This window comes from Oryzias latipes, chromosome 20, assembly GCF_053564925.1.
Source record: "Oryzias latipes strain Hd-rR chromosome 20, Olatipes_Hd-rR_3.1".
Lineage (NCBI taxonomy): Eukaryota > Metazoa > Chordata > Actinopteri > Beloniformes > Adrianichthyidae > Oryzias > Oryzias latipes.
Window position 1 is genome coordinate 20,432,872 of NC_136256.1, and position 25,783 is coordinate 20,458,654.

General features: G+C 40.8%; 3 protein-coding genes across 4 annotated transcripts in view; 1 reads left to right on the top strand and 2 right to left on the bottom strand.

Annotated features, from left to right (window-relative positions):
* Nucleotides 1-4,218: 4,218 nt before the first annotated feature.
* On the top strand, nt 4,219-20,723 carry sbspon (somatomedin B and thrombospondin type 1 domain containing). Of its 2 annotated transcripts, XM_078938682.1 has the most exons (6): nt 4,219-4,660; nt 7,797-7,991; nt 8,083-8,161; nt 8,438-8,611; nt 8,740-8,860; nt 20,510-20,723. In XM_078938682.1, exons 1-5 carry the CDS (start codon nt 4,435-4,437, stop codon nt 8,855-8,857), a joined length of 792 nt encoding a protein of 263 aa, XP_078794808.1. In that variant the 5' UTR covers nt 4,219-4,434; the 3' UTR covers nt 8,858-8,860; nt 20,510-20,723. The 2 variants fall into 2 exon arrangements, with proteins under 2 accessions (XP_078794808.1, XP_004081071.1); XM_004081023.5 differs by lacking the exon at nt 20,510-20,723 and having other exon boundaries at nt 8,740-8,924.
* Nucleotides 9,030-16,007, bottom strand: terf1 (telomeric repeat binding factor (NIMA-interacting) 1). Its single transcript, XM_023949950.2, has 10 exons — nt 15,737-16,007; nt 15,274-15,369; nt 11,834-11,961; nt 11,613-11,699; nt 11,378-11,527; nt 10,401-10,510; nt 10,061-10,149; nt 9,838-9,939; nt 9,658-9,728; nt 9,030-9,521 (listed from the first exon to the last, which is right to left on the bottom strand). Exons 1-10 carry the CDS (start codon nt 15,996-15,998, stop codon nt 9,360-9,362), a joined length of 1,257 nt encoding a protein of 418 aa, XP_023805718.2. The 5' UTR covers nt 15,999-16,007; the 3' UTR covers nt 9,030-9,359.
* Nucleotides 18,071-25,783, bottom strand: part of kcnb2b (potassium voltage-gated channel subfamily B member 2b) — an 84,136-nt gene continuing 76,423 nt past the window's right edge. Inside the window, exon 3 of the mRNA XM_004081024.5 lies at nt 18,071-23,715. Coding sequence (XP_004081072.1) covers nt 21,748-23,715 — 1,968 coding nt within the window. The 3' untranslated portion in view covers nt 18,071-21,747. The remainder of the gene's footprint in view (nt 23,716-25,783) is intronic.

Genomic DNA, 25,783 nt, shown 5'->3' on the forward strand with positions numbered 1-25,783 from the left:
CCGTCCACAAGTGGTTTATAATTTCACCACAAACCCACAAAGCTTTTAAGAGCTTAGATCAACTTCTCCTTTGAATTCCATTTAGTCAGCCAGTAAAGCTAATAATCTACACTCATGATTAGACAAATAAAGATACTTTTACTTTTGTTAGCAAACTTTTACTCAGACTTTTTGAGGCTTTCATTTTTCTTTTTCCCTGATTCGGGAGTACAAAGCTCTTCCGGGCTTGGCTGTGTTACTGTTTTTACCTGACTGGATTTTATTCCAGCTGAGTCTATCAGCAGGAATCAGAGAATGTGGCCTTTCCTGCCGAAGTAAAACTTTGCCAAAGCGTCAAATGAAACGTGCCCTTAATCCCCTTTAGTGCAGGCAAAAAATGAAAAAAAGCTGTTGGGTCCCAAGACAGAGGTCAGAGGTTCCTCATTAGTTTGAAGATGTGGATCAGGTGTTTGGAATGCCAGTGGACAGAAAGTAACAGGAATTTATATGATTTTTATGATATTTAAGATAAAGATTTCCATTTTTCCTACCTCACCTATTGTAATGAATAATTGTGAATCTTTATGAAATCCAACTTTTTTACATCAGTTAAACATGTTACACAATCGAGTAGTCAGGGTCATACATGGAGCATGCTAATCAACTTTTTACACAGTTAAACTGTAAACTATCAAACTGTACTACTATCTTGTAAAGCATACAACAACTTATGGTCAAATAACATTCAGAAGTCATTTATAATAGGAGGAAATTCCAAGAATGTTGAAATTACCAATGGTACGAACCAACCATAGGGGAGTTTGAGTGTCTGTTTGCCCAACAAAAATGTGGAATAGTCTTCCAAAAATAGAACAGCTGACTGAGAAATGTGATATTCCGTGTCCAGGGTCAAAGAGGAAAACTTAATGATGGAAAAAAGTCTCATTATGACAATATTTTCATTAATTCAAACTTTTTAAAATAAACACAAAAGGGATTTCTGCCAAAAGGAATACAGAAAAAACAGTGAAACATTTCCATAACTACATGTGTATCTTCCACATGGACACACTTTGCCCTTGGCAGATCAATGCACGCTCACACACACACACCTAACAAGCCTCACCTTTCCACTGCTCTTCGATATTTCACGGTGTGATTTATGAAATCCGCTGTAATAAATGCGCCCTGTCTTCCACACTTGTCGTTACCTGTGTCCCTCTTGTGGGGCAGGGGTCACTTTCCCCCCCCCACCCACACGTCCTGCCTCCTCTGCTGCCGCATTGATTTGCATACATATGGAAATACACTCCAGGAGGGGGCGACCGATGATTGGACAGCTGTTAAAGAGGATGTCAAGTTCACAGGCAGGAAAGCTTCCATCAATACCTTTGTCTTTGCTGTCATTGTACTGGCAATTCTCCAAACCAGAGTGACCTCAGTGCTGAGTGGGGAAAAGCAGAGGCGCGTGTTTTCATTCATAAAAAAATAGTGACACAGTCGTGAAAGTATCAACACCCTGAAGATTTAGATGTGCTATAATAGGAGACACTTTTAATGTTGGATGTGCAGTAACATACTATGTTAGACAGCATGGCTGCATGGTGGTACGGCGGTAGGACTCTCACCTCCCAAATGGTTCGAATCCCGGCTGGTGTTCTCATGCAAGTGTGAGTTTTGTGCGGGCTTCCTCCTGCTGTCCAAATACATGCCGCACAGGTCAATTGGTGTCTATAAACTGCCCCTAGGGGTACATGTGTGAGTGTGTGTGGCCCTGCTACAGATTCCCAACCTGTTCAGGGCGTACCCTGCCTTCGAGCAACAATATCTGGGTTGGCTCCAGCAACACCATGACCCCAAAAGGGATTCAGATGGATTTTAGACAGCAATTAAATATTATAACATTTTAAAAGTCCATTTATTTCCGCTTGATTTACCTATTTAGAACAACTTTTTTAAGTCAAACACCCATCTGTATTCAATAACAAATCCTTCATTTATGATATATCATCTGCAAATAATAAGAACTGATGTTTCACATGGACAAACATGGGAAGATACGCTCTATTCAAACACAGCTTTTACAAGAAAGAATCACTCACATGCACATAAAATCTCTCGAACAAACACTTCAGCAGGAAGCAGTAACCCCTTCAAAGGAAAAGTGGACAAAGGCCTCCATTCATGAGAGCAGCAATCAGGAAGCCCGACCGACTACTCTGGCTGACATCATATTTTCTGTCAAATCTGAGGTCACTGTTGTTAAGGTTGCTATGATCTTGTGTGCCTCAGAGATAAGAACCCTCAGACCCTTTACAACACAAGATTGGTTTTAAAGGTGGATTTTTTTTACATCTTTGTCGACAATTGTTTCAAAACTATGGCAACCTGGTGTTGCCCTGGCAACAAGCAGCTTGCATTCCCCGTAAAGGTGTGATGGAGTTGGAGGTCATCTCCAAGACTTGTAGTGTTTGAAGTGGAGCTGCGTTTGCTCCTCAACAAATCCAAATCTGTCGATCTTAATGTTACACATAGAAAATACGCTCTTGAACGCTCCCTGGACCTCAATTTGTAACTCGACAGAAGACCGTAAACTTAAATAATACTCATTTGTCCTGACATTTTTAAATGGGATTCAAATTTTCCCCCTCCCCACTCACACACACCAAGAATCCAAGCTTTAATGGGAAGCAAATTTTATCTGACAAATGTGCACAGAAGGCAGCAGGTCCAGGGTTGGGGGTCCGTCGGATGTGAGCCTCACGCACTTTGAAGTCAGAGGAAACCCACGCAACTGTAAATCATAGATCGCTGGACCAATCACAACTGGAACTTAACTGAAGCCTTTCTGAGATTTACACTTCAGGAGGCAGGCATCTTCTTAACATTGTTCTAATTAATTACCAAAAAACATCAATTTCACTTCCTGTTTCTTCACTAATAATGTTCAAATCATGTTCTTCTGCTGGACGCTTTGGTTTAAATGCTTTCATACTTTGAAAACAAACCCATTCAGACACATTGTGATGGGTATGATCCAGATGAAGGCTTTTATTGTTGCTTGAGCTGCCTGCTCAGTGGCAAGAAAAATCAAAGAACAACCCTTGGCTCTCAGCAAGCTTCACTTTCAAGATAACAGAATAATCCCACAAGGATTGATGTCCATTCCTTCTTTACATGCACAGCAAAGCCTCAATCGATGCAAATTCTCCCAGTGGCAGGATCAGTTTTTGCTTTTACCAGTTTTGCTTTTTACAGAGCATAAATGGATCTACATTTAAGTTCCTATCTCCTAAAAAACACAAAATAATTTGCACATTGCCTTTTATTTGTCTCATCCTACTTGAAAATGGGAGGTTTGGGTGTGTTCTTGACTTTTTGTTGGGTAAAAGAGCACAAAAAAAAAAACTTCAGAAAATTCAAGAACTTATTCCATCTGGAAACAATTTGGGCTTCCCTATTGGTGAGATTGATTCTGCTTTCATCTTGGGTGTAGAACACTAGTCTTATGACAAAGACAGTTGAACCTAACCTGAAGACAGAAAAAGAGCAGATACCGTAAGCAGCCCCAAAGCCTCTGAGGTTGCAAAAAGTGTTGTGTTTGCTTAAATGGTTAAATTAAAATCCCATTTTGATAACATTTCTTTTTTTTATTTGCAGTTCAATCACTGCTGCTAACACAAATTTCATGTTTAAAATACACATTTTAAATGATTAGACTTGGAAATGTGCTTGGATAGCTTTTAATGTCTTTTTCAGAGCAAAAATTAATTCTTTTTTTTTTGATTTTAGGCTAAGTTGAGTACCGGCTTCACAAAATGTTCTAATTAAACCACAAAAGAAGTAAATGTAAGATAATAGCACACTAAATAATGCTTAATTTGATTACAGTTTTTTAAAAAGAGAACTTAGAACTAAACAGGTTTGGGCCCTGTGGCAAAATGGAACCCAGCCAAGTGTCTGCATTCCTCCCTTTCTTAGAAACTCTACAGAGAGCTGGTATCAGGGTTATTTTTGAAAGAAAGAGATAAAAAAAAATAAAAACAGGTAAAAAAAGGGGGAACATGAGGCAAGAGAAAAAAGAACAGAGTTGTAGTTCACGCCTCCCTCCACCTCCTCCTCCTGAGTGTAATCAGCCGGAGCAACTCGTTCAGCTGGTAACATGGAGAGACATCAGGTCTGAGGAGGAGTCAGCTGCACACAAGCAAAGAAATGGAAGGATGGTTAGGGCTGAGCCTCAGTGGGCTTGTTGCTCTTTTTGCAGAGGAATTCACTGGAAGTGTTGGACACACGAGACGGCCCGAGGAATTCCTGTGATGCCACTGGACTGCCGTTCCAAACTCTTGGGCACAGATGAAGAAGAGCAGGAATGAACATTTTTGAAGGGACAAATCTTATTTGATTGCTAACTGTGTGACTTGAGGGGTGGACCACTGGTGTCAAACCCCCTCAATCATGGTGGGATCCTCTGCTGGGCTTGCTTGCTGGTTGCTGCTTGCGATTACTGTTGGTCAGAACTCCCTGGTGACCGGAGGTTGTTCAGGAAAGTGCTGCTGGGGCAGAGACTTGAGCTGCTACACCTCAGACTGGAGAATGGACCGATCATACGGGACGTGCTACTGCGATGAGAGCTGCGTCAAAACCAAGGACTGTTGCTTTGACTACTTCACAGAGTGCCCAGGTGAGTGATGGGCACACCTTCAACTTATAAAGCTGCTTTGGGATGCAGGCAAAGGCAGATTTTCTACTGAATCCACCAGATTTGAGTTGGAGAAGGATCAACATTAAATACTGTAATAATAGGGGCTGCTTTTCCCAATCTGCACATCCAGCGGCTGAGCTGAGGAGGCTGGACACACTTGACATTTCCCCACAAGTGTCAAATATTCCAGTTTGTCCACCTTTATCCAAAAAACGTGATCTTCTGTAAACCAAATACCTAAGCTGGCTCTTATTTCAGATGGTTGCCCACTCCACATAATGGAATTAGTAGAAAAATGTGAAGAATGTCTCTCTGTCAATCAGTTTTGTAGCAATTACAGTTCCAGTCAAACAAATGAGGCATTCTTAACACGTGTTAAAGGTCGGTGGCCACCGCATCAGCACGCTGAAGACATCAAAGCCTGAACGGCGTGTGCAAGATCCGAGTGGAGGGGAAAGGAAATCATTGAATGCAGGTTTCTAATGAGCACAGTCTGAAAGCACCTGCAGAAGGGCAGCTAGCCGTTCACGTCTGAATAATACGTTATCTAAAAGGCACTGCTTCACATTACAATTGTTTTTTTCAAGCAAAAAAAAAAAAAAAAAAAAAAAAATATATATATATATATATATATATATATATATATATATATATATATATATATATATATATATACACTAAAGATGATTGGAAATTTAAAGGTGGATACATCTTCATACATATACATCCACATGTAAATGATGCCATTGTCATTACTCTTCATCAGCAGACATTTATTTACCTAAACATGCAATTCATGACAATTATTATTTAATTGAAAAAATATCTACAAACCTTCATTCTAGTGCAATGCGCTTCAAATAAAACCCTCCAATGTAAAAGTGTTTTAACTTTCATAAAATAATATTTTTTGTAAGTTTCTTTTTGACATTGCAAGCAGTCAAAGATAGTTTGGGTATGGAAAGTTGAAATAATTGGACATCCATAAAGACAATGGTGCTTCTCTGCCAGAGATCTCCTCCTTGGATGGGGTAGGGGGGGTCATCCCTCTCGTCCTTAATTCAATTCAATTTTATTTAAAAAGCCCAGTATTACTACAATAGTCGTCTCAATCGTTAATTTTATAAAGACCGTGCCGAGCATCCCCCTGTCTGGCTGGTGAACTGCCTGGTGGGGTGGCGCTGTGCTGTCTCTGTGGGAGGTGGTGGGGACTCTTGCAGTGTTTGGCCTTTCACCTGCGGTTAATGGGGACTTTGGGCATCTGGAGCAGTGGACTTGATCCAGGGTACCCTGGAGGATGTGTTCTCCGTTCCCTGAGTCTACCTATTCTCTGTTGGGATGACCCTCAGTTGAGGTCTCTCCTGTCCTGGCTCTGAGTGGCTGCTATTGGGTTGTCCAGGGGGTGGAGGTTTTTATGCTTTTGGGGAATCCCCCTGCCTGTCATAGGCTGCTTTAGGGGGTCCAGGGTTCAAACATTTATTTTTACATTAAACAACCAGATGGTACATTCCAGTAAACAGACTCACCTGTACACACCTGCAGGATCCCCTCTGCTCAAACACAGATGTTTACATAACTGCAGACCAGAAGGAGTAGAGCATCCATAAATTATACTTAAGTGTAGTTTTACTTTAAAAATATTACTTGATGAAAAAGAAAAAAATGTCATCCAAATGATTACTTAAGAGTAAAGGAGTAAATCATTAAAGAATGACTCGAGTAGTGAGTTACAGTTAAGACAGGCTTTGTTTAATTTTTTTTACATTTTATTTGTGTTTTTAATGTTAAAATTTTGGATTTTTAGATACTAAGATAAAAATCTGTATAACTTTAATGAAAAAGCAATTTTTTTTAACAGTTTGTTTGACAACAAGGCTCAATGAATTTGTTGTACCAATATTTTTCAAATATATCGAGCAAAGACTGATAATCAGAATTTCATTTTAGACCATTTGCTTTAATTTAATAACGAGATCACACACAGTCCTTGTTTTCCTGATATGATAATTTTTAAAAGCAAAATGAATGTTGATTTCATGTTAGAAATCTTTATACTGTCCAGTGTTGACGGGAACATTTTCATGCAAATAAAATAAAGTATATTTAAAAAAAAAGAAAAAGTAACTTAATTAACCCAATTGTAGTTGAGTAAAAGCCCAGTTTTTTCATCTTTAGTCAGCTTAAGTAAAAGGTGAGGTGCTATGGGACCACCCTTAGCAAAACATCATCTATTTAAGTGTACTACAAGTTTACTTGGTATAAAGTAAAGAAGTATACCTGAAGTTTGTTTTTTTACATTTTTTTGTAAACTTGAACTGTTCCAATTTACTCTAAAGAAGTATTCAATTAGTGTACTTCCAACACTACAAGTACACGGTCTATAGTATTATTTCTTTACATACACCCAAGGATACTTGATAAAATAAACTTTAAGTTTACTACTTTGTGCTAAGGGTACTCTTAGGAGTTCAATTTTTCCAAAGTTACTTGAGTAAATGTAGCTTGCTACTTCCCACCTTTGGTGCAGACATGCCTGATGGATGAATTATCAGTTTTTTGTGTATGCAGTTGTTGGTTTGGGTGTGCGTAAACGTGTTTGTGCAGAAAATACGTATCTGTGTTTGTTAGGATGTTTAAGTGTATGGTTGTGCACTAAGTGCAGCCCTTCTGTAAACAGTTATTTATGACATTAATATTGTTGAGCCTCAAGCAACCTTTCTTTGTTTGCTCTCTTTATTTCCACTGGTTTTTTTTTTTACTTTGTGCCCTTTTACCTTCTATATTTCTCCAATTTCCTCTTCTTTCTGTTTTTCATCCAGTCCAGACTTCTTCAGAGTGGTACAGCACTTAGAGATGAACGCTGAGGAGCCCAAACCCACTTATGACCATTAGAGTTTGAAACATCCTGAACCCTGATGTTAGAGGATTCTTTAGAAGAAATCAGTCAAATGGAGTCTTTTCAGGGTGGGGCTTAAATAATCATCACACAATCCCACTCAGAAACACAGCAACCTTAGATTTTAACCAAAAATGATGATCCTTGCAGTTTTACCTTTAGTTGCATCACAGGCTATGCTGTAATCTCCCCTCTCTCATTTTGGTGGCCATCATCCAGCTCGGGACTGTGTTGTGAGCAACTGGAGCCCCTGGAGTGGCTGTGCAAAGCCCTGTCAGCTTTCTGTAAGAAGCCGGGTCCGCCACGTAAAGCAGAAGCCCAGTAACGGCGGCGAGCCTTGCCCCAGGCTGGAGGAAAGAGCTGGATGCAAGGAGTACAGAGACCACAGAGGAAGCCGCTGTGGCCGCAACTCGGGTACACAAACAGAAATGCTTGGATTTGTCAGTGTGTGCAGTTGTTTGCAGATTCACAGAAGCAGATTCACTGCTTTCATTTCTTTTCTTAGATCCTGCGTTCATTACTAGCATGCAGTTTGGGAAGGGAAGGCCCAAACGGGACAGTTATGGAAATCCCCTGGACCCCGGGTATGTTTGTTCTCCAAAAAAAGAATAGAATTGTAACCTGAAGCAGCACGTGAGCTCAGCTGAATGAATAGATGACAGGCTGAAAAGCTCTGTGGTCAGGCTGCACCTCATTTTACTATAAAGCAGCTGTCTTTACATGAGGTTGCTGCTTGCACACCTGAGAGTCTGCAGATCTTGAAACCCGTCACCGTCCACGATTTGCACACAAACCTTTGAAACCACATACTCCTTTATGTTGTTGCCATTCTCTTATTACCATCCTCAATTTTCCCTCAGGTTCTGCATGGAGTTGAAGCTGGAGTCCCGGACACCACCTTGCACGGCGGAGAACCGGCCACACACACTCTGGATGCGCTACATAGCAGAGGGTTTCAAAGTGTGTGTGACATGTGAACCTCCTGCTTCACAAAACAGGAGCCTCTGTCAAGGAGACGGTCAGGATTCAGACAAGTAAGAGGCGTTCAGATCTGACATTCAGACGCATTTTCCTCTCCTCCCCCAGCTTCAAGCAGGCCAACAACAGAAATGACAGCACAAAGCTATGATCAGATTAGGCTCACACACTGTGTTTGTTACAGACAGGCTGTGCTCCACTGGCAGGCGGCGGGAAATCCTCGGTGCTACGGGACTTGGAGGAAGATCCAGAGGATGCAGCAATGTGACTGCCCACCTCAGCACACCTTTGTCTTCATTTAAAAGGTTTTTAACAACTGGAACTTAAATAAATGAAAAAAAGAAACCTCTTAAAACATCAAATTAAAAACCTTACTATCAGAATTTTTTTTTTAAATCTTCACTTAAAGCTTAATTTCATCCGTTTTTATACATCAATATCTTTTTCTGCTGCAAAAAGAAGCACAAATAGAGCTGCTTTTGTAAATTTTATTTCTTTTGCAAGAAAAAACTTACAATTATTTGTATTAAACATGTTCATGTATGATGGCAACTTCCACAATAAGTTGTTTGGAGCGCCCTCTGGTGGCATCATGGCAAAGCAACGGTCTTTAGAGACGAGTGCAAGACAACTTTACGTTTACCCACTCGGTAAAATACATTAAAAAATTAATATCTTTCTATTTACACAAACAAAAAAATCAAAGTAAAATGAAATAATTAAATCCTACAACAAATTTCATGTCATTTTCAGAATAAATGCTACAACTGGCAGGTGGGAAGGAACGGGGGGGGGGGGGTGTCTTCAGCTGACTTTATGTGCCTTCAACAAGACTCTCCAGCGGTCTTTTAGCATGGTCCCAGTGCGCCCTTCAAAATCATAATCCATCAGGATGTGTGACCAATTCCCCCGGCCGTGACGTTTAACACCCTCTGTTAGAAACTTGTCTAGCTGGGGTGTCCATTTCTTAAGAAAAAACAAACAAAACAAACACAAATTTAACAGTTTTTCTGCATTTTTAGACACCTCAATTTCAATCAAATGTATTCCAATATGAAGAAAGAGCAAAAAGTGGCTTAAAGTAATCTCCAAATCAACTCACCTGAGGGGGTTTTCTGGTTTTTACCATGTTGCAGGGTTTCAGGGACTTTGTGGTTTTCATCTGACATATTTCTGATGGGGGGGGGGGGGGGGGGGGGGGGGGGGGAATTATGTTCATGCTTGTATACTTGTAAATATCTTCTTGATATAATGCAGGTATGAAACAAGAATATGAACCTACCAGTTTTGGAGAGTCGAGTCAAAGAAACTTGAGGTTTTTTGACGATATCGGGGCTCCATTCTTCAATTTTAGTCGGAAGCAGTTGTCGTTTCCGAGAGGATTCTGATGGGAAATGTTCACCTTTTAGATTTTGTTCATAATTGCATATTCTATAATTCAGCTGATGTATTATTTTTTACACTCAATAAAAGTAATAAATATAAAAAAGTGCAGGCGAACATACCAGATTTGGAGAATTCTGTCGCAGGCTTTTTGATCGGATTGGGTTTCCTTACAGCGTTTTTTTTCGTGGGAAGCAGTTTTTGCTTCAACCTGTGAAAAAAAGCACACAAACACATTTTAAACATACATGAGGAGAATATTACCATTATTGATGTATGAATATGACCATTTGTTGCAGCGTTAGTATCCAAGCAAAACAGAAAACCCAAACCTTTTTAAAATGTTGCTAATGATGCTGGATTATGCACCTTCCCAGTTTAGGATCATAATAATATTAAACTTCAGAGTTGATGGAAAACAGACGAGGGAATTTTCGGTAAATAATTGGTGAGTGCACCTACTTTTTGTTTTCCTGCGCAGAATCTTCTGTTTCTGAATGAGAGCCATCTTGTGAGTCCACATCCTCTAAACCTTGGAGGTTTCTTGATGACTGAACCATCTTTGTAGCGGCCTAATGGGAATCAGGATGAAGGTGTTCAGCAACTACATTCATTTACCCACAATTCTATCATCACACATTAGGACCTGATGTTTTAGAGAAGATCATGCCTTTCTTTTCCCTTGTAATTTGCATTTTTTAAAGGCGTGTAGGATTTTTCCACACAGATTTTGGCGTCATTTCACATTGTTCTCCGTCTGCAGGAGCACACCCTGTCTGTGCCGCTGTTAGAGCCATTTTCGGCGCTTTATAAGTGAGCCTCATCTTTAATAACCCCATCAATTCCTGTCTTCTCTCCAGCCCCACTGGCAGCACAACAGCCGTTTCTTTTCCTCTTGTCGTTCTGACCAAACAGGTTTTCTTATTCCTGATTTTACCAACTTTCCCTCCTGACCTACATCGAAATGTTACCTCTTCGTAATCCCCAAAATCTAATTTTCTGGGGTCAGAGCGGCTGCTGTGTGTGGAAAAAGCAGTGGAGCCTGTCATTACAAGAGCTTTTTACATCCAACCTTGTGGAGGTCATCAGCTTTTGTGTAAATCATTTATAAGTTTCCTGAATAAGTGAGTCTGTTGGATCCACAGGGAAAATACTGCTGAATGCAGCAGTTTGCCCTTCCAGCTCATTTTTGATGACAAATTGTCAATTAACTGTAACTGATCAATTTACATCAACACCTTTGAGAGCATAATTTGTTAAACAAGCTAATTATCCTCTAAGGTAATGTTGACACAGCTTTCCACCCCAATTTAGGTCATTTTAGCTCATTTTAGCATTGTTGTCTCTTATCTAGAGATCAATTTTTGTAAATTAGTAAGATTCAAACTCCAGTCTGGACTTGAAATAACACAGAAGTTAGTGGAAGGCATATCCTGTACCTTCAGAAGAAAATCAGATGGATTCCTCTTCAAATAAGCATCCAAGAAAGACTGGGTCGTCTCTTTCAAGCGGCTGAAGCTGAAGCTCATGAGGAACGGGTGGTAAGGGTCCCTCTGTGCCACCACGGTCGACAGCTTCACCCTCAAGTTCTGTTGAGATTAATGAAAGGAAGAGAGGATCTGGATGGCATCATCTCCCTCTGAAGCGATGGGAAGCCAAAGTGGGCAAACAGACCTGAGGCAATTCATGATGCTCCTGCAGCCACTTGAGGGCAGAAGAAGCAGCAGATCTTTGCCCAGCCTCCAAGCAGACAGCAACACTCTGAAACACACAAAAACAAGGTTCCCCTTTTTCAAATATCTTCAATGATTTGAAATCTAAATATATTTTTAACATCGCAACATTTAGTGCCTCAAGGAAGACGGGAATAAAGTTGAGTAGAATATTAGATTTACCTGGACGAGCAAAAGAATGGTGATATTCTCAAATAAACTTTCATCGGCCACTGTGTTTTCCAAGTTCAGCCATATTTTAAAAGCAGACATCAGAGGCTTTACGTGTTCATCTTCTTCAAACTGGACATCTGCAGAAAAACATATCACTGTGTTGTGTGTTTATTCTATCAATTATAGACAAACAATCAAATCTAGCCACAGGGGTTGCAAGCCAGTTGCCTCTGTGCCGGTCCCAAGCCCGGATAAATAGAGAGGGTTGCGTCAGGAAGGGCATCCGGCGTAAAAATTGCCAAAATAACCATGCGAATCATCCACAACACTTTAGACATACCGGATCGGTCGAGGCCCGGGTTAACAACGACCGCCACCGATGCTGTTAACCTACAGGGTGTCGGTGGAAATTTGACTACTGTTGGTCGAAGAAAGAGGGGAGGCAGAAGGGCCCGTGGCCAGAGAGAGAAGGGAAAAGGCAGGAACATAGGTTTGAGAATAGGGACTCTTAACGTTGGCACAATGACAGGGAAAGGCAGAGAGCTGGCAGACATGATGGAGAGAAGGAAGGTAGATGTACTGTGTGTGCAGGAGACAAGGTGGAAGGGCAGCAAGGCACGTAGTATTGGAAGAGGATACAAACTGTTCTATCATGGTGTTGATAGGAAGAGAAACGGGGTAGGAGTGATCCTGAAGGGGGAGTTTGTAAACAGTGTTCTAGAGGTGAAAAGAGTCTCAGACAGGATGATGAGCTTAAAGTTAGAAATCGAAGGGGTGATGGTGAATGTAGTCAGTGGGTATGCGCCACAGGTTGGCTGTGAGTTAGAAGTGAAGGAGAGATTCTGGAGTGAGTTGGATGAGGTCATAGAGAGTTTTCCCAGAGGAGAGAGAGTTGTTATTGGAGCAGACTTTAATGGGCATGTTGGTGAGGGCAACAGAGGTGATGAGGAGGTGATGGGCAGGTTTGGTGTGAAGGAAAGGAATCTGGAGGGACAGATGGTGGTGGACTTTGCGAAGAGGATGGAAATGGCTGTAGTCAACACTTACTTCCAGAAGAGAGAGGAACATAGAGTGACATACAGAAGTGGAGGTAGGAGTACCCAGGTGGACTACATCCTATGTAGACGAGGTCATTTGAGAGAGGTTATTGACTGCAAAGTGGTGGTAGGAGAGAGTGTAGCCAGACAGCACCGCATGGTGGGGTGTAAGATGACTCTGGAGGTCAGGAAGAAGAAGAGAGGGAAAACAGAAAAGAAGACCAAGTGGTGGAAGCTACAGAATGAAGAAACTTGTGAGGAATTTAGGCAGAAGTTGAGACAGGGTCTGGGTGGTCAGGATGAGCTTCCAGATGACTGGGAAACTACAGCAGAAATTATCAGGGAAACGGGTAGGAAGGTGCTAGGTGTGTCATCTGGAAAGAGGAAAGACGGTAAAGAGACTTGGTGGTGGAATGAGGAAGTACAGGAATGCGTCCAGAGGAAGAGGTTGGCTAAAAAGAAGTGGGATGTAGAAAGGACTGAGGAAGGTAGACAGGAGTACAAGGAAGCGCAGCGTAGAGTGAAGAGAGAGGTGGCAAAGGCCAAACAGAAGGCTTACGATGAGCTATATGACAGGTTAGACACAAAGGAAGGAGAGAAGGACTTGTACAGGCTAGCCAGACAGAGAGACAGAGATGGGAAGGACGTGCAACAGATAAGGGTGATTAAGGACAGAGATGGAAAGGTGCTAACAACCCAGGAGAGTGTACAGAAAAGATGGAAGGAGTATTTTGAGGAGCTGATGAATGTGGAAAATGACAGGGAAAGAAGGGAGGAAGATGTGGTTGTTGTGGAGCAGGAAGTAGCAGAGATTGGAAAGGATGAGGTTAGGAAGGCTCTGAAAAGGATGAAGAGCGGAAAGGCCGTTGGTCCTGATGACGTACCTGTGGAGGTATGGAAGTGCTTAGGAGAGACAGCAGTGGAATTTCTAACAAGGTTGTTCAATAGGATTTTAGAGAGTGAGAAGATGCCTGAGGAATGGAGGAGAAGCGTTCTGGTCCCGATCTTTAAAAACAAGGGTGACATGCAGAACTGCAGCAGCTATAGAGGAATAAAGTTGATGAGCCACACAATGAAGCTGTGGGAAAGAGTAGTGGAAGCCAGGCTTAGGAAGAAGGTGGAGATTTGTGAGCAGCAGTATGGTTTCATGCCCCATAAGAGCACCACTGATGCCATTTTTGCTTTGAGAATGTTGATGGAAAAGTACAGAGAAGGTCAGAAGGAGCTGCATTGTGTGTTCGTAGATTTAGAGAAGGCGTATGACAGGGTGCCGAGGGAGGAGCTGTGGTACTGTATGAGGTCGTCTGGAGTGGCAGAGAAGTATGTCAGAGTAGTTCAGGACATGTATGAGAGAAGTATGACGGTGGTGAGATGTGCTGTAGGTCAGACAGAGGAGTTCAAGGTGGAGGTGGGACTACACCAAGGATCAGCTTTGAGTCCTTTTTTGTTTGCTATGCTGATGGACAGGCTGACAGATGAGGTAAGACAGGAATCTCCCTGGACAATGATGTTTGCGGATGACATTGTAATTTGCAGTGAGAGTAGAGAGCAGGTGGAGGAACAGCTAGAGAGGTGGAGGTTTGCTCTGGAAAGAAGAGGCATGAAGGTCAGTCGTAGTAAGACAGAATACATGTGTCTGAACGAGAGGGATCAAGGTAGAAGCGTTAGGTTACAGGGGACTGAGGTGAAGAAGGTGCAGGAGTTTAAGTACTTGGGGTCAACAGTTCAGTGTGATGGGGAGTGTGGAAAAGAGGTGAAGAGGCGAGTGCAGGCAGGGTGGAGCGGTTGGAGGAAAGTGTCAGGAGTGTTGTGTGACAGAAGAGTGCCAGCAAGACTCAAAGGAAAGGTGTACAAGACAGTGGTGAGACCAGCTCTGCTCTATGGGTTAGAGACGGTAGCAGTGAGACAGAGACAAGAGGCTGAGATGGAGGTAGCGGAGATGAAGATGTTGAGGTTCTCCTTAGGAGTGACCAGGTTAGACAGGATAAGGAACGAGTACATCAGAGGGACGGCTCATGTTGCCTGTGTTAGCGACAAAGTCAGAGAAGCCAGACTGAGATGGTTTGGACATGTTCAGAGGAGGGATAGTGGATATATTGGTAGAAGGATGTTGGAGATGGAGCTGCCTGGCAGGAGGGCAAGAGGACGGCCAAAGAGGAGATACATGGATGTCTTAACAGAGGACATGAAGTTGGCTAATGTTAGGGTAGAAGATGTCCATGATAGAGTGAGGTGGAAAAGGATGATTCGCTGTGGCGACCCCTGATGGGAAAAGCCGAAAGAGAAAGAAGATAGACAAACAATCAAATGATGTTTGTTTTTCTATTGCAATAAATACTTTTTTTGGGGGGGTGGAATCAATTTAAAGCCTTAAGGAGGAGGGTCTCGTTCTCCTACTCTGAATCAACTTACCCAGCTGTTTTCCATGGATGACCCTTGAAAGAAAAGCACAAATCAAGGTTTTTTCATTACCAGCAGCTCCTTTGAGGGATGGACTTTGAGAGATGGCTGAAACAGAACAATTCAAGCCCGAAATAGTTAACCAGAAATGCCAAAGACAACTTAGAACAAACATAATAAATGTACTAACTGGCCAATTGAGTAGGTATGACTTTTATAATTAGGTTAAACGATATTTACTACAGAAAGAGAACTTCTATTAACTTGCTAAGGCTACTACTAGGTAAATACTCTGTAGGCTTCAGATAATGCTCCAAAAGCGGGACTTAATTAATATTCCCTTTAAAACTTAAAAAAGCTGTTAAATTGAAACTAAACATAACAAAACGTTTATTTCCTTCAAACATAAAGTTGGAAGCGAACATTTGTATCCAAGTTAAACATACATAGCGGGCTGATCCATCAGATTACTTACTTTCAAATACTGACAACGCCTCGTTGAACTCTTCAAGTTTTCCGTCTTTGAAAGTCCGACACAGAGTCAAAAACAGGAAGTCAGAAATCCATTCACCCGCAACTGCCATAACCTGTTGAAATCCCACTTTTTCTTCTCCAAAATTAACTTCAGACGCTTCTTCATCATCGCTGTAATGCTCCATGGTTCTTCCTTTGGAAATAAATAAGTAAACAACGTCTTCCTCCTTGTGACGGGTCATATTTCCGCGCCCTTTTTTCATTTGTTTGTGGTCTTAAAAAGTTTCGGCGCCCCCTGGCGTTTCGGAGTACTACCTCCACTGAAGTTTAAATTGGCAAACCTAAAATTCAATAAAATAAATGTATTCTAAATTATAGAGCGGTTTGGTGTTAAAGTAATTATGTCTTTTAAATTCTTAAATCAGTTTGATTTCTTATTTTTGATTGATGTTGTTTTTGTGCCTTCAATAATGTTTTTCACTGAACACCAAGGCCCTTGTATCAACTAACATGCACTGGGTTTAGTTCAGCTTCAATTAATTAACTAGTTAATTATCCAGGGATGCCCTGGATCGTATACGCCGATCCAGGGCATCCCAAACATGCTCAATGGGTGACATGTCCGGTGAGTATGCTGGCCATGCAAGAACTGGGATGTTTTCAGCTTCCAAGAATTGTGTACAGATCCTTGCAACATGGGGCCGTGCATTATCATGCTGCAACCTGAGGTGATGTTGTTGGATGTACGGCACAACTATGGGCCCCAGGATCTCGTCACGGTATCTCTGTGCATTCAAAATGCCATCAATGAAATGCACCTGTGTTCGTCGCCCATAACATGTGCCTGCCCATACCATAACCCCACCACCACCATGGGCTACTCGATCCACAACATTGACATCAGAAAACCGCTCACCCACACGACGCCACACACGCTGTCTGCCATCTGCCCTGAACAGTGTAAACCAGGATTCATCCGTGAAGAGAACACCTCTCCAACGTGCCAGACGCCATCGCATGTGAGCATTTGCCCACTGAAGTCGGTTACGACGACAAACTGGAGTGAGGTCGAGTCCTCGATGAGGACGACGAGCATGCAGATGAGCTTCCCTGAGACGGTTTCTGACAGTTTGTGCAGAGATTCTGTGGTTATGCAAACCGATTGTTTCAGCAGCTCTCCGAGTGGCTGGTCTCAGACGATCTTGGAGGTGGACATGCTGGATGTGGAGGTCTTGGGCTGGTGTGGTTACACGTTGTCTGCGGTTGTGAGGCCGGTTGGATGTGCTGACAAATTCTCGGAAACGCTTTTGGAGACGGCTTATGGTGGAGAAATGGACATTCAATTCCCTAGTAACAGCTCTGGTGGACATTCCTGCTATCAGCATGCCAATTGCACTCTCCCTCAAAACTTGCCACATCTGTTGCACAGTGCTGTGTGATACAACTGAAGATTTCAGAGTAGCCTTTTCTTGTGGCCAGTCTAAGGCACACCTGTGCATAAAAATGCTTTCTAATCAGCCTCTTGATATGGCACACCTGCGAGGTGGGATGGATTGTCTTGGCAAAGGACAAGTGATCACTATCACAGATTTAGACAGATTTGTGAACAATATTTCAGAGAACTGGTTATTTTGTGTATGTGGAAAATGTTTCACATCTTTGAGTTCATACCATAAAAAATGGGAGCAATAACAAAAGTGTTGCATTTATATTTTTGTTCAGTGTATATAGTTGGTATTTATGCCAAGGCTGCATCTCCATAAAAATAAATACTTTCATTTTTAATCTTTTTTATGTGTTGCGTTTATATTTTTGGTCAGTGTATATATATATATATATACACACACTGCATCTATAGCAGGATTGTATTCAACAAAAATAACACAAAGGGAGTTTTCTTTTCTATGAATATTCAGTTTAATAGGTTGGTTTGAAAGTCCTGAGGTCCTAACTCCTATTATAAACCAAAACATTTACATAACTTAAAGTTTTTACTTTCTTTTAAGAGTGCAGAAACAGTGTTTTCTAACAGATAAAACATGAACCAAACTTTGCTTTCCATGTTTTTTTTTCTGGATCATTAATCGCTAAGTATGCAAAGCATTTTTACCGTTATGTTCACTAAAAGGAATGCTAAACACTCCCCTGCAGTTATGAATAATTTATAAACTCTTTATAAGATTGCTGCCATATTTGGACTTCTAGATGCGGAGAAAGACACTTTTTTGCAGTAAATGTAGCTTTAACTGTGCTTCATGTAAGACTAATTTATAACTTGGAGCCCAGCAAAAAAGAGCTCATATAAGGGGAAAAGCAGACACAAAAACACAAGGTATATATATATATATATACATTTATTTGTTATTCTGCATAATGCTAATAGATGTAGTGGGGTTGATGCTCTACAGAAATGTTGACATACATGTACCATAACAAAGTGTTCTGTGGTCATACAATGCTCAGACTACTACATGCATACAAAGATGTTGTCTTGTACAGAAACAGTCTGTTGCTCAGGATGAGTCTAATAAAGTTGATGTTTCAAAGCTCAATTAAGAGCAAAAAACAAAAAAGAAAACAAACATAAGAGGCAGAATACACAAAGACAAGAAAAACAATAATGCTTTCAGGGAAAAGTGTTTGGTGAGCACAAATGAGCATCATGGACAGTACACGTTCTCTCAGAGAAAATAAAGACACCACATTTCCATTTACAGTAACACAGATGAATATGTCTTTGTGAGACAGTGAGGACAGCGCACGGTTCTTTTGCTGGCAAAACTAACTTCCACATAAACTTTGCTTCAGATGTAGCCGATTAATCCAGCTTCCTTGTCTTTGTTTTTTTCCTACTATATTTGACAAAGTGAAAGGATTACTCAGACTAAACATGATGCAAACAGGATGAAGGAAAAACATGAATGTACAGGTACACAAAAAGGGATTTAACAATAAGGTTATCATTTAAACTCCCTTAGATTAAAAGACAAACTCTAAATGACCACCTCACATTTCATGCTTTTGATGAGGGGATTGGATGTTTAACAAAGATACCTTACATGAACGTCTGGATACTGAGTCTGATTATGCTACTTTCGGCAAACAGTATGTACCATGAACTGTAAGGACAAAAAGGAAAATGTGGGCCCAAACAGACGTGATGCAATTGAAACGCTTGGGAAGTCATGTTTTTGCACTTTTACGCCACAGGATTAAGGAGGAGGGTTTTTTCCAGAGCTGGAATTGGGTCGATTCCTGTACAACAGGTCTCTTCCTGTCGTCGCTTGAAAATTTCTTTTATTCCTTTAAAGGCGGATGATGATGGATACTGAATATGGAACACACAATTTGTTTGAGTGTCCTTGCTTGCAGAGTACATAACCAGCTTGTTTGCTGTTGAAGAATAAACAAACAAAAAAAAAACCTTAAAAAAAAGTTATATTTTTAATGAGAGCATCAGAGAGTTATAGAAAACCTGAGAACTCAATAGTATTACTTGTAATCTATTACATAAAGACCTGATTTCTCCTATAAAATTAGAATTTTTCTGTACAGTGTTATATGAACAAAGCAAAATTTACTTGCTACCTTCTCATAAACAGCAGTTTTATGAAAAGGCACGCATTATTTCAGCCACCATATGGCAGGAAATTGTGGTCGTGCTCCATTTTGGTTTACAAAAAATAGAACAATTCTTAAATCACAAAAACAAAATCCTTTATTATTTTGTGGCCACTGAAATAGGATCATTTGAATAACGTCCAAAGACTTTTAAAACATTTTTTATCTAAATCTAACAGCCATAAAAAAAAGCTCCGGTGTTCAATTTGGATCCCTATAATCAAATTGAAGGTCCATTATATCTGGCTTTAAAACTCTTGATAGTATCATGCCAGAAATATAATATGAAAGACAGAAACCCCCCCCCATCTGATTTTAGTTTGCATTGTTAATGAGATTTCTGTCTTTGAAATACTGTTTTATCTCATATTAAAGATATAACATTGGAAAAATACAAGTCATTTCTGCCTGTACACTTACAAATTCCCATAGAAATAAAATAAAGTGCCACAATTCTTGGCCTGCATAGATTGCAGTTTGCGGTATTGCACATTCCACACCTCTCTGTGAGAAATCAAACCAACAGAAAGACATGATAATAAAAAACAAACAAAAAAGCGAACAACTCACTTTAGTGAGTTTTGTCGAGACAAACCAAACAAACATTCCAGCGAAAAATTGGAATCAAAGGCAACGTACAACATAGATTTTCAGTCAGTTAAGAACAAAAGCAAAAAGAAACACGACAAAAAGTGAAAGAAAAATAAAGAAAACTCCTTTGGGTTTAAGTTTGACTGAAAATTGTTTTGTTCACTAAAAAAAAAAAAAAAAAAAAAAAAAAAAAGAGTCCAAGACACCACAATTACTATAAGATAAACAAGGTGCACTAAGCTTATCAGCAGGATCAGGTCAAGTTGCTGGAGAAAAAAAACCAAAATAACACCAGGGTGCAGAATATAGCGTAGTGACCATGATGCAGGTTAAAAAAAAACAAAAACATAAGACACAAACATAAATACTGTCAAAACAGATGTAAATATCATAAATGTTACGAAGCTGATGTAAATGAAGCTTGTAAGTGTGCTTGGTTTGGTCCATTGACATCGAGAGGAGTATTGTCATATTATGTGGTATATCCAATTTAAATTGCAAGAACAGATACTAATATATTCATTCATTCATTCATCCACTAATCCCGTTTTGTCCCTTTCAGGGGCACGGGGCTGCCGGAGCCTTTCCTGGCCACTCGTGGGCAGAGACAGGGGACATCCTGGACAAGTCACCAGTCTGTCGCAGGGCCACAAATCACACACGCAAGCACACTCACGTTCACACCTAAGGGCAATTTAGAGTAACCAATTAACCTATGAATGAATGAAGGAATACTAATATACTGTATTTTTAATATAAACTAATCTATATAAATACCAAGTGCATTGTGCTGATTTAACGTGTCACCTACTTTAGAATTTTTTTTATGACCCCAATCTAAAATCATTTATTATCTATTTATTTTGTATCTACTTCTAGTGATGTATAGTGTATCTAATACCAGTTAATAAACACTTGTTTTTCTTCGATTTAGATTAAATCAAATGACTGAACAAGTACTCTAGCTTTTAAAACTGATTTATACGTGTATATATCTAATTGGCTTTAGTACCTGATAGCTCCTTTCATGCTGGAGATTATATTCTGCAGCTGTTGTCCAGATCTATGCTCTATGCTGGAGTGTTTTTAAGTCAAAAATTGAATATTTCACAAAAAAATCCTAAAGTTTCTGTAGTTGCTATGAAAACCCAAAGCAATAGCATCGATGTTACAGCTTCATTCACCATTTTACACAGGAAACAAAAAGACATTACAGGTCGGGAACACTTTGCATTTCCACAAAAGGTGATGATATGTTTTTTTAATAGGTCGCTACTATGCAACACCCGGTCTGAGGGCTGTTGATTCAAACCCCTGTACCTCCTTTTTTCACATTGTACGTAATTGTACCATCAAGTCTTCCTTTTCCGTCCTGTGCATTGCCATTGCCTTACATGTCCTAGTATGTACACGGAGCGCTTTTAGCAAACGAAGCACCGTAAAATATCCGTCTTTTTTAAATGCATGCTTTTTTTTTTAACAGTTAATCCCACTGTGCATTTCCTCTTCTTGCTAGAAAAAGAGACGGTCATTATGTACATTGGGTGAACCTGTATCTTAGTTAATGAAATCTTTTATCGCATTTCCAGAAGATCCTCTTGCTCTCTGAGCCTGCTGAGTATTCAAAGTCAAACCTGCAAAAAGCACTGCAGTTTCTTTTGCAGCAATTCACAACACAAGTATTAAGAGACTTGTCATGCCATGCAAAAATATCTTTCACTCCTACTGCACCCTTGACTCCTCCCCCTGTTCTCGCACAGCCCAGGCTTAGGTTGTAGTATTGTTCCTCAGTGCTTCCCTTCACATACTTGTTTCGCAGGTTGGAGAGAGGCTGGCATCTCCAGGTATCAGGTGAATATCGGAAGTAAACATGTGGTTCTCTACTTTGTGTCCACTTTGGTTGCTGTCAGACACGGCCTCGTCGCTCGACCCAGCCCCACCTTGGGTGCAATTTTGTGCCGTTTTCTTGGGTGACAAAGGTGCGACAGCAGCACCAGCCTCCTCCATCAGATGTTTGTCATCATGGTGCTCCGTAGATTCATCTTCATCTCCTGGTGGGGTGTCTACCATCAGCCTCTTAGGCGAGAAGTTGCAGGTGTCCTCCACTTTGACTGGAAGCAGCTCCTCTGAATTACGGATGAGTGGTGATGTCTCACCTGCCGGAGACTCATCTTCCAGGATACTGGAGCTGAAGTCTCCAGGAGAGGTAGTGCTAGGTGGAGTTAGAGGGCATTCACTGGAAGTTTTATTGAAGATGACCCTTGATCCTTTCATTTTTAGAGAGTTATTACCTGTTGGAGGGCCTTGGAATTTGTCCACAGAGCTGTTAAAGTGTATTTTCTCTCCAGTGCGAAACTCTGATCGCTCACAGGGGTTGATAGAGTCATAGAAGCCATCTTTCTGAAAGCTGTCAGGAGGGCTTAGATCATCAATGGCTCTGAGCTGGCTGAGATCCAGGTAAGGTGGAGCTTTTGGCCATTTGATCTTACATGGTCCAGAATTCTCCTCGTCTGAGCCCTGCCTTAAAAAGTCAATTGAACAACTTGCAAGGTTATCTTCTGAAGAAGGATGGACCTCCTTCATCTCCAGCTGCACCTTCTCCTTCAGAGTAGATTCAGGGCTGAGAGATTTCTTTGGTGAGGCAGGGGCGGTCATTGTTGTGCTCAAAGTGCTCATGGAGCTTGTAGTGTTGAGATTGGTAAAAGATTGAGACTTTGTCATCTGGTTGTACATTTCCTCCAGTTTCTGAGCATTAAGGTGCTGCGGGGTCCTGCTGATACGCTGCGGACTTCCAGTGGTGGTGATGGTTACACGATGGGGAGAGCTTTCTGGGTTTCTTTTATCGGGTGATCTTAGGTTGCTTTCGGAAGTAGCATGTCTGGTTGAGCCACCCCAACGACTTGGCGACAGGTGGTTGTCCATTTTGTCTTCTCCTTTCTCTACCACCACATCCATTAGTTCCATACTACGAGCAACAGCATCCTTAAGGTTCATTGACACAATGCTGCCATTCCTCTTGGCTCTCTCAAGGGCTTCCCTCCTCTTTATGGCTTTTTCCTGCCTTTTCTGCTCCTTATAGAACTCAGAGAAGTTGTTTACAATAATGGGGATCGGTAGAGCTATTACCAGAACCCCTGCAATACAGCAGAGTCCACCAACAATCTTCCCAAGTAAAGTTTGTGGGTAAATGTCACCATATCCCACTGTAGTCATTGTAATAGTGGCCCACCAGAATGAAGCAGGGATACTGGTGAATTTAGTGGCATCTTCATCTTTCTCAGCAAAGAAAACCAAGCTGGAAAATATCATGATTCCCATGGCAAGAAATAAAATAAGCAGTCCCAGTTCGTTGTAGCTCCTTCTCAAAGTAAATCCTAGAGACTGGAGCCCTGTGGAGTGTCTGGCAAGTTTTAGGATCCTCAGTATTCTCATGATTCTGAAGATCTGCACCACACGGCGCACATTTTGGAACTGTAGCACACTCTTGTTGGACTCTGTTAGGAATATGGTGACATAATATGGCAGAATGGCCAATAAGTCTATAACATTGAGAGGACCCTTGAAAAACTTCCATTTATTGGGAGAAGAAAGGAAGCGGAGCAGGTACTCCATGGTGAACCACGCAATGCACACTGCCTCCACGTGCGCTAGCTGAGGGTTGTCATTGGCCTGGCCGAACTCATCCATGACTTGGAGCTCTGGTAAGGTGTTCAGAGACAGAGCGATGGTGGATAAGACAATAAACAGAATGGATATGATGGCAAGAATCTGAAACAAAAGCAGAGAAAATAAACAAATGTTAGTTTGATATCAAATCTCAACCTTTGCCGCTCGGCTGCCAGTAGAAGATGAACATTTTCCCAAATACATTAGTCCCTCGCTGTAAGGCGGTTCACCTTTCCCAGTCTTACTGTTTTGCTGAATTATTTTGCATGTTTTTTTAAAAGCAGATTGTGCTCCATGTTCTGATTGGCTGTAGAACATTGTTAAGCAATCTACTCTATGCTGTGTGTCCTTTACAGCAGTGTTTCCCATCCCTGGTCCTCGGGGTACACTTTCCTGAATGTTTTCCATGTTGCCCTGCTTATGCACACCTGATTCAGCTCATCATCAGGCTCTGGAGAAGCCTGAGAATAACAGTCATCAAAGGCAGATGTGTTTGAACAGGGTTGAATTGAAAAAAAACGCAGGACAGTGTTCCCCGAGGACCAGGGTTGGGAAACACTGCTTTACAAAATACCCTCAGCTCGCAAAGACAATTTTTGGTTTTATTCTGCAAAACTTGTCATACTTTTCTATGACGGTTTGATGGAAAAGTGTAAAAATGTTTCTGAGAAAAGTGTATAAAGTGTGTGATGAAGGGGTTTTACAACCAAAACAACTATAATTGCAGAAAAAAAGAGTACTTGGCGCATTTGGTCTATCATGGGTTATTTTTAGAAATTAAGTGCTGCAATAAATATGGGATGTTTGCGCCTTTATTGGTTGGCACAGTACATTAACTTTGTAAATGACTAGTTTTGACCAGGATAAAACCATTTGCTGATAAGACAAATACACTCTGAAGTAATGAGTACTTCAGGATGCACAGGTTTGGGGGAGATATTGGTAAGACTTGGTTTACATAAAGATACATTACCAAGCCAAATAAATAACTTTCACAAATATATTAACAAATATATTGTTCATTTGTACCCAAAAATATTATAAATTAGCAAGGTTTTCCAACGCCACTAGTGAGTTCTATCTTTAAAAAAAGCAGAAACAGACTAATAAAAGAATGGGTCAATAGGGGAAAATCATCGTACTGAACTTATTCTGAAAGTAAATGAGCATCAAATCCAGATCTGAGAAAAAAGGGATTCTGGCTCCACCCATTGGCAGCAGTCTGAATCTTCATCAGCCTGTTAAGTATACATTTGAATTTTAGTTCCTAAAGAAAGCGGCTAATCATAAATTGTTTTGAGCTATTGTTAGTACTTTTTGAATAAAACAACCGCTTTCTGTGCCCTGGATACTACAAGGAGAACATCTGGTGTGATCTCATGAGGTCAACACAGCATGAGATTGTGCTTTAGCTGCAGCTCTTTATCTTGACCAGGATTTGTTGACCATGATTGATTAAATCTGGCCTTAGATGTCATAACTGAGGTTTAATATTTTCAAAATGTATGTGTGAGCAATGAAAGTTTAGGGGAGGATTTTGTTTGAATACCGGATAATGTTATGAGATGAGCGCAATGTTTATTCTGGAGCTCTGCTTTACACCAGACTCTTTGCCGTGTAGCACAGATTACAAGTCCTTGCTTGGCAGCTCAACTTAGCTGAACTTTGTGTCCTTATTCGCATAGGTGAAAAATATCTGTCATTCACCTAATACTACAAGGGAGGACATTAGTTGAAACCACAACACAAAATAGATTTTTTTGGACAGCCGTTTGTGACTCGAGTAATATAAAATCTATTGAAATGCAATCATGGCAGAATGAGCAGTCTCACTCAAGACATAAAAAGCAAAGCATCCTAAATAACAATCGAAGCCCCACAGAACACGCTGATGAGCTTACATAATTATACTCTCAGGGGTCTGAAGGAAGCTTACTCTGTATCTTCTGAGAGTTCATCAATTTAGCATCCATCCCTCATGAATACATATCAAAAGGATTCTGCAGTGTCTGCAGGGCTAAGTCATTTCAAGTTTCTCTATTGGACTGGGGAAAATGCTAACATGCTTGGGAATATCAGGGCAAATTCCTAAATCTCAGTAATTTTGCATGAACGTCTGAAGAAAAAAATAGGTTTAAAATAACTTTAAAAATTATTTTTTCATTAATTG

What these genes read in the sequence shown, in the direction of transcription:
- sbspon (XM_078938682.1), top strand. Translation starts at nt 4,435, where the DNA reads ATGGTGGGATCCTCTGCTGGGCTTGCTTGCTGGTTGCTGCTTGCGATT. An exon ending in CTACTTCACAGAGTGCCCAG is followed by an intron (nt 4,661 to 7,796) that starts GTGAGTGATGGG and finishes GCCATCATCCAG; the next exon opens with CTCGGGACTGTGTTGTGAGC. An exon ending in GGAAATCCCCTGGACCCCGG is followed by an intron (nt 8,162 to 8,437) that starts GTATGTTTGTTC and finishes ATTTTCCCTCAG; the next exon opens with GTTCTGCATGGAGTTGAAGC.
- terf1 (XM_023949950.2), bottom strand. Translation starts at nt 15,998, where the DNA reads ATGAAAAAAGGGCGCGGAAATATGACCCGTCACAAGGAGGAAGACGTT. An exon ending in CATCCATGGAAAACAGCTGG is followed by an intron (nt 11,962 to 15,273) that starts GTAAGTTGATTC and finishes GTTTTTCTGCAG; the next exon opens with ATGTCCAGTTTGAAGAAGAT. An exon ending in GACAGAATTCTCCAAATCTG is followed by an intron (nt 9,940 to 10,060) that starts GTATGTTCGCCT and finishes ATTTCCCATCAG; the next exon opens with AATCCTCTCGGAAACGACAA.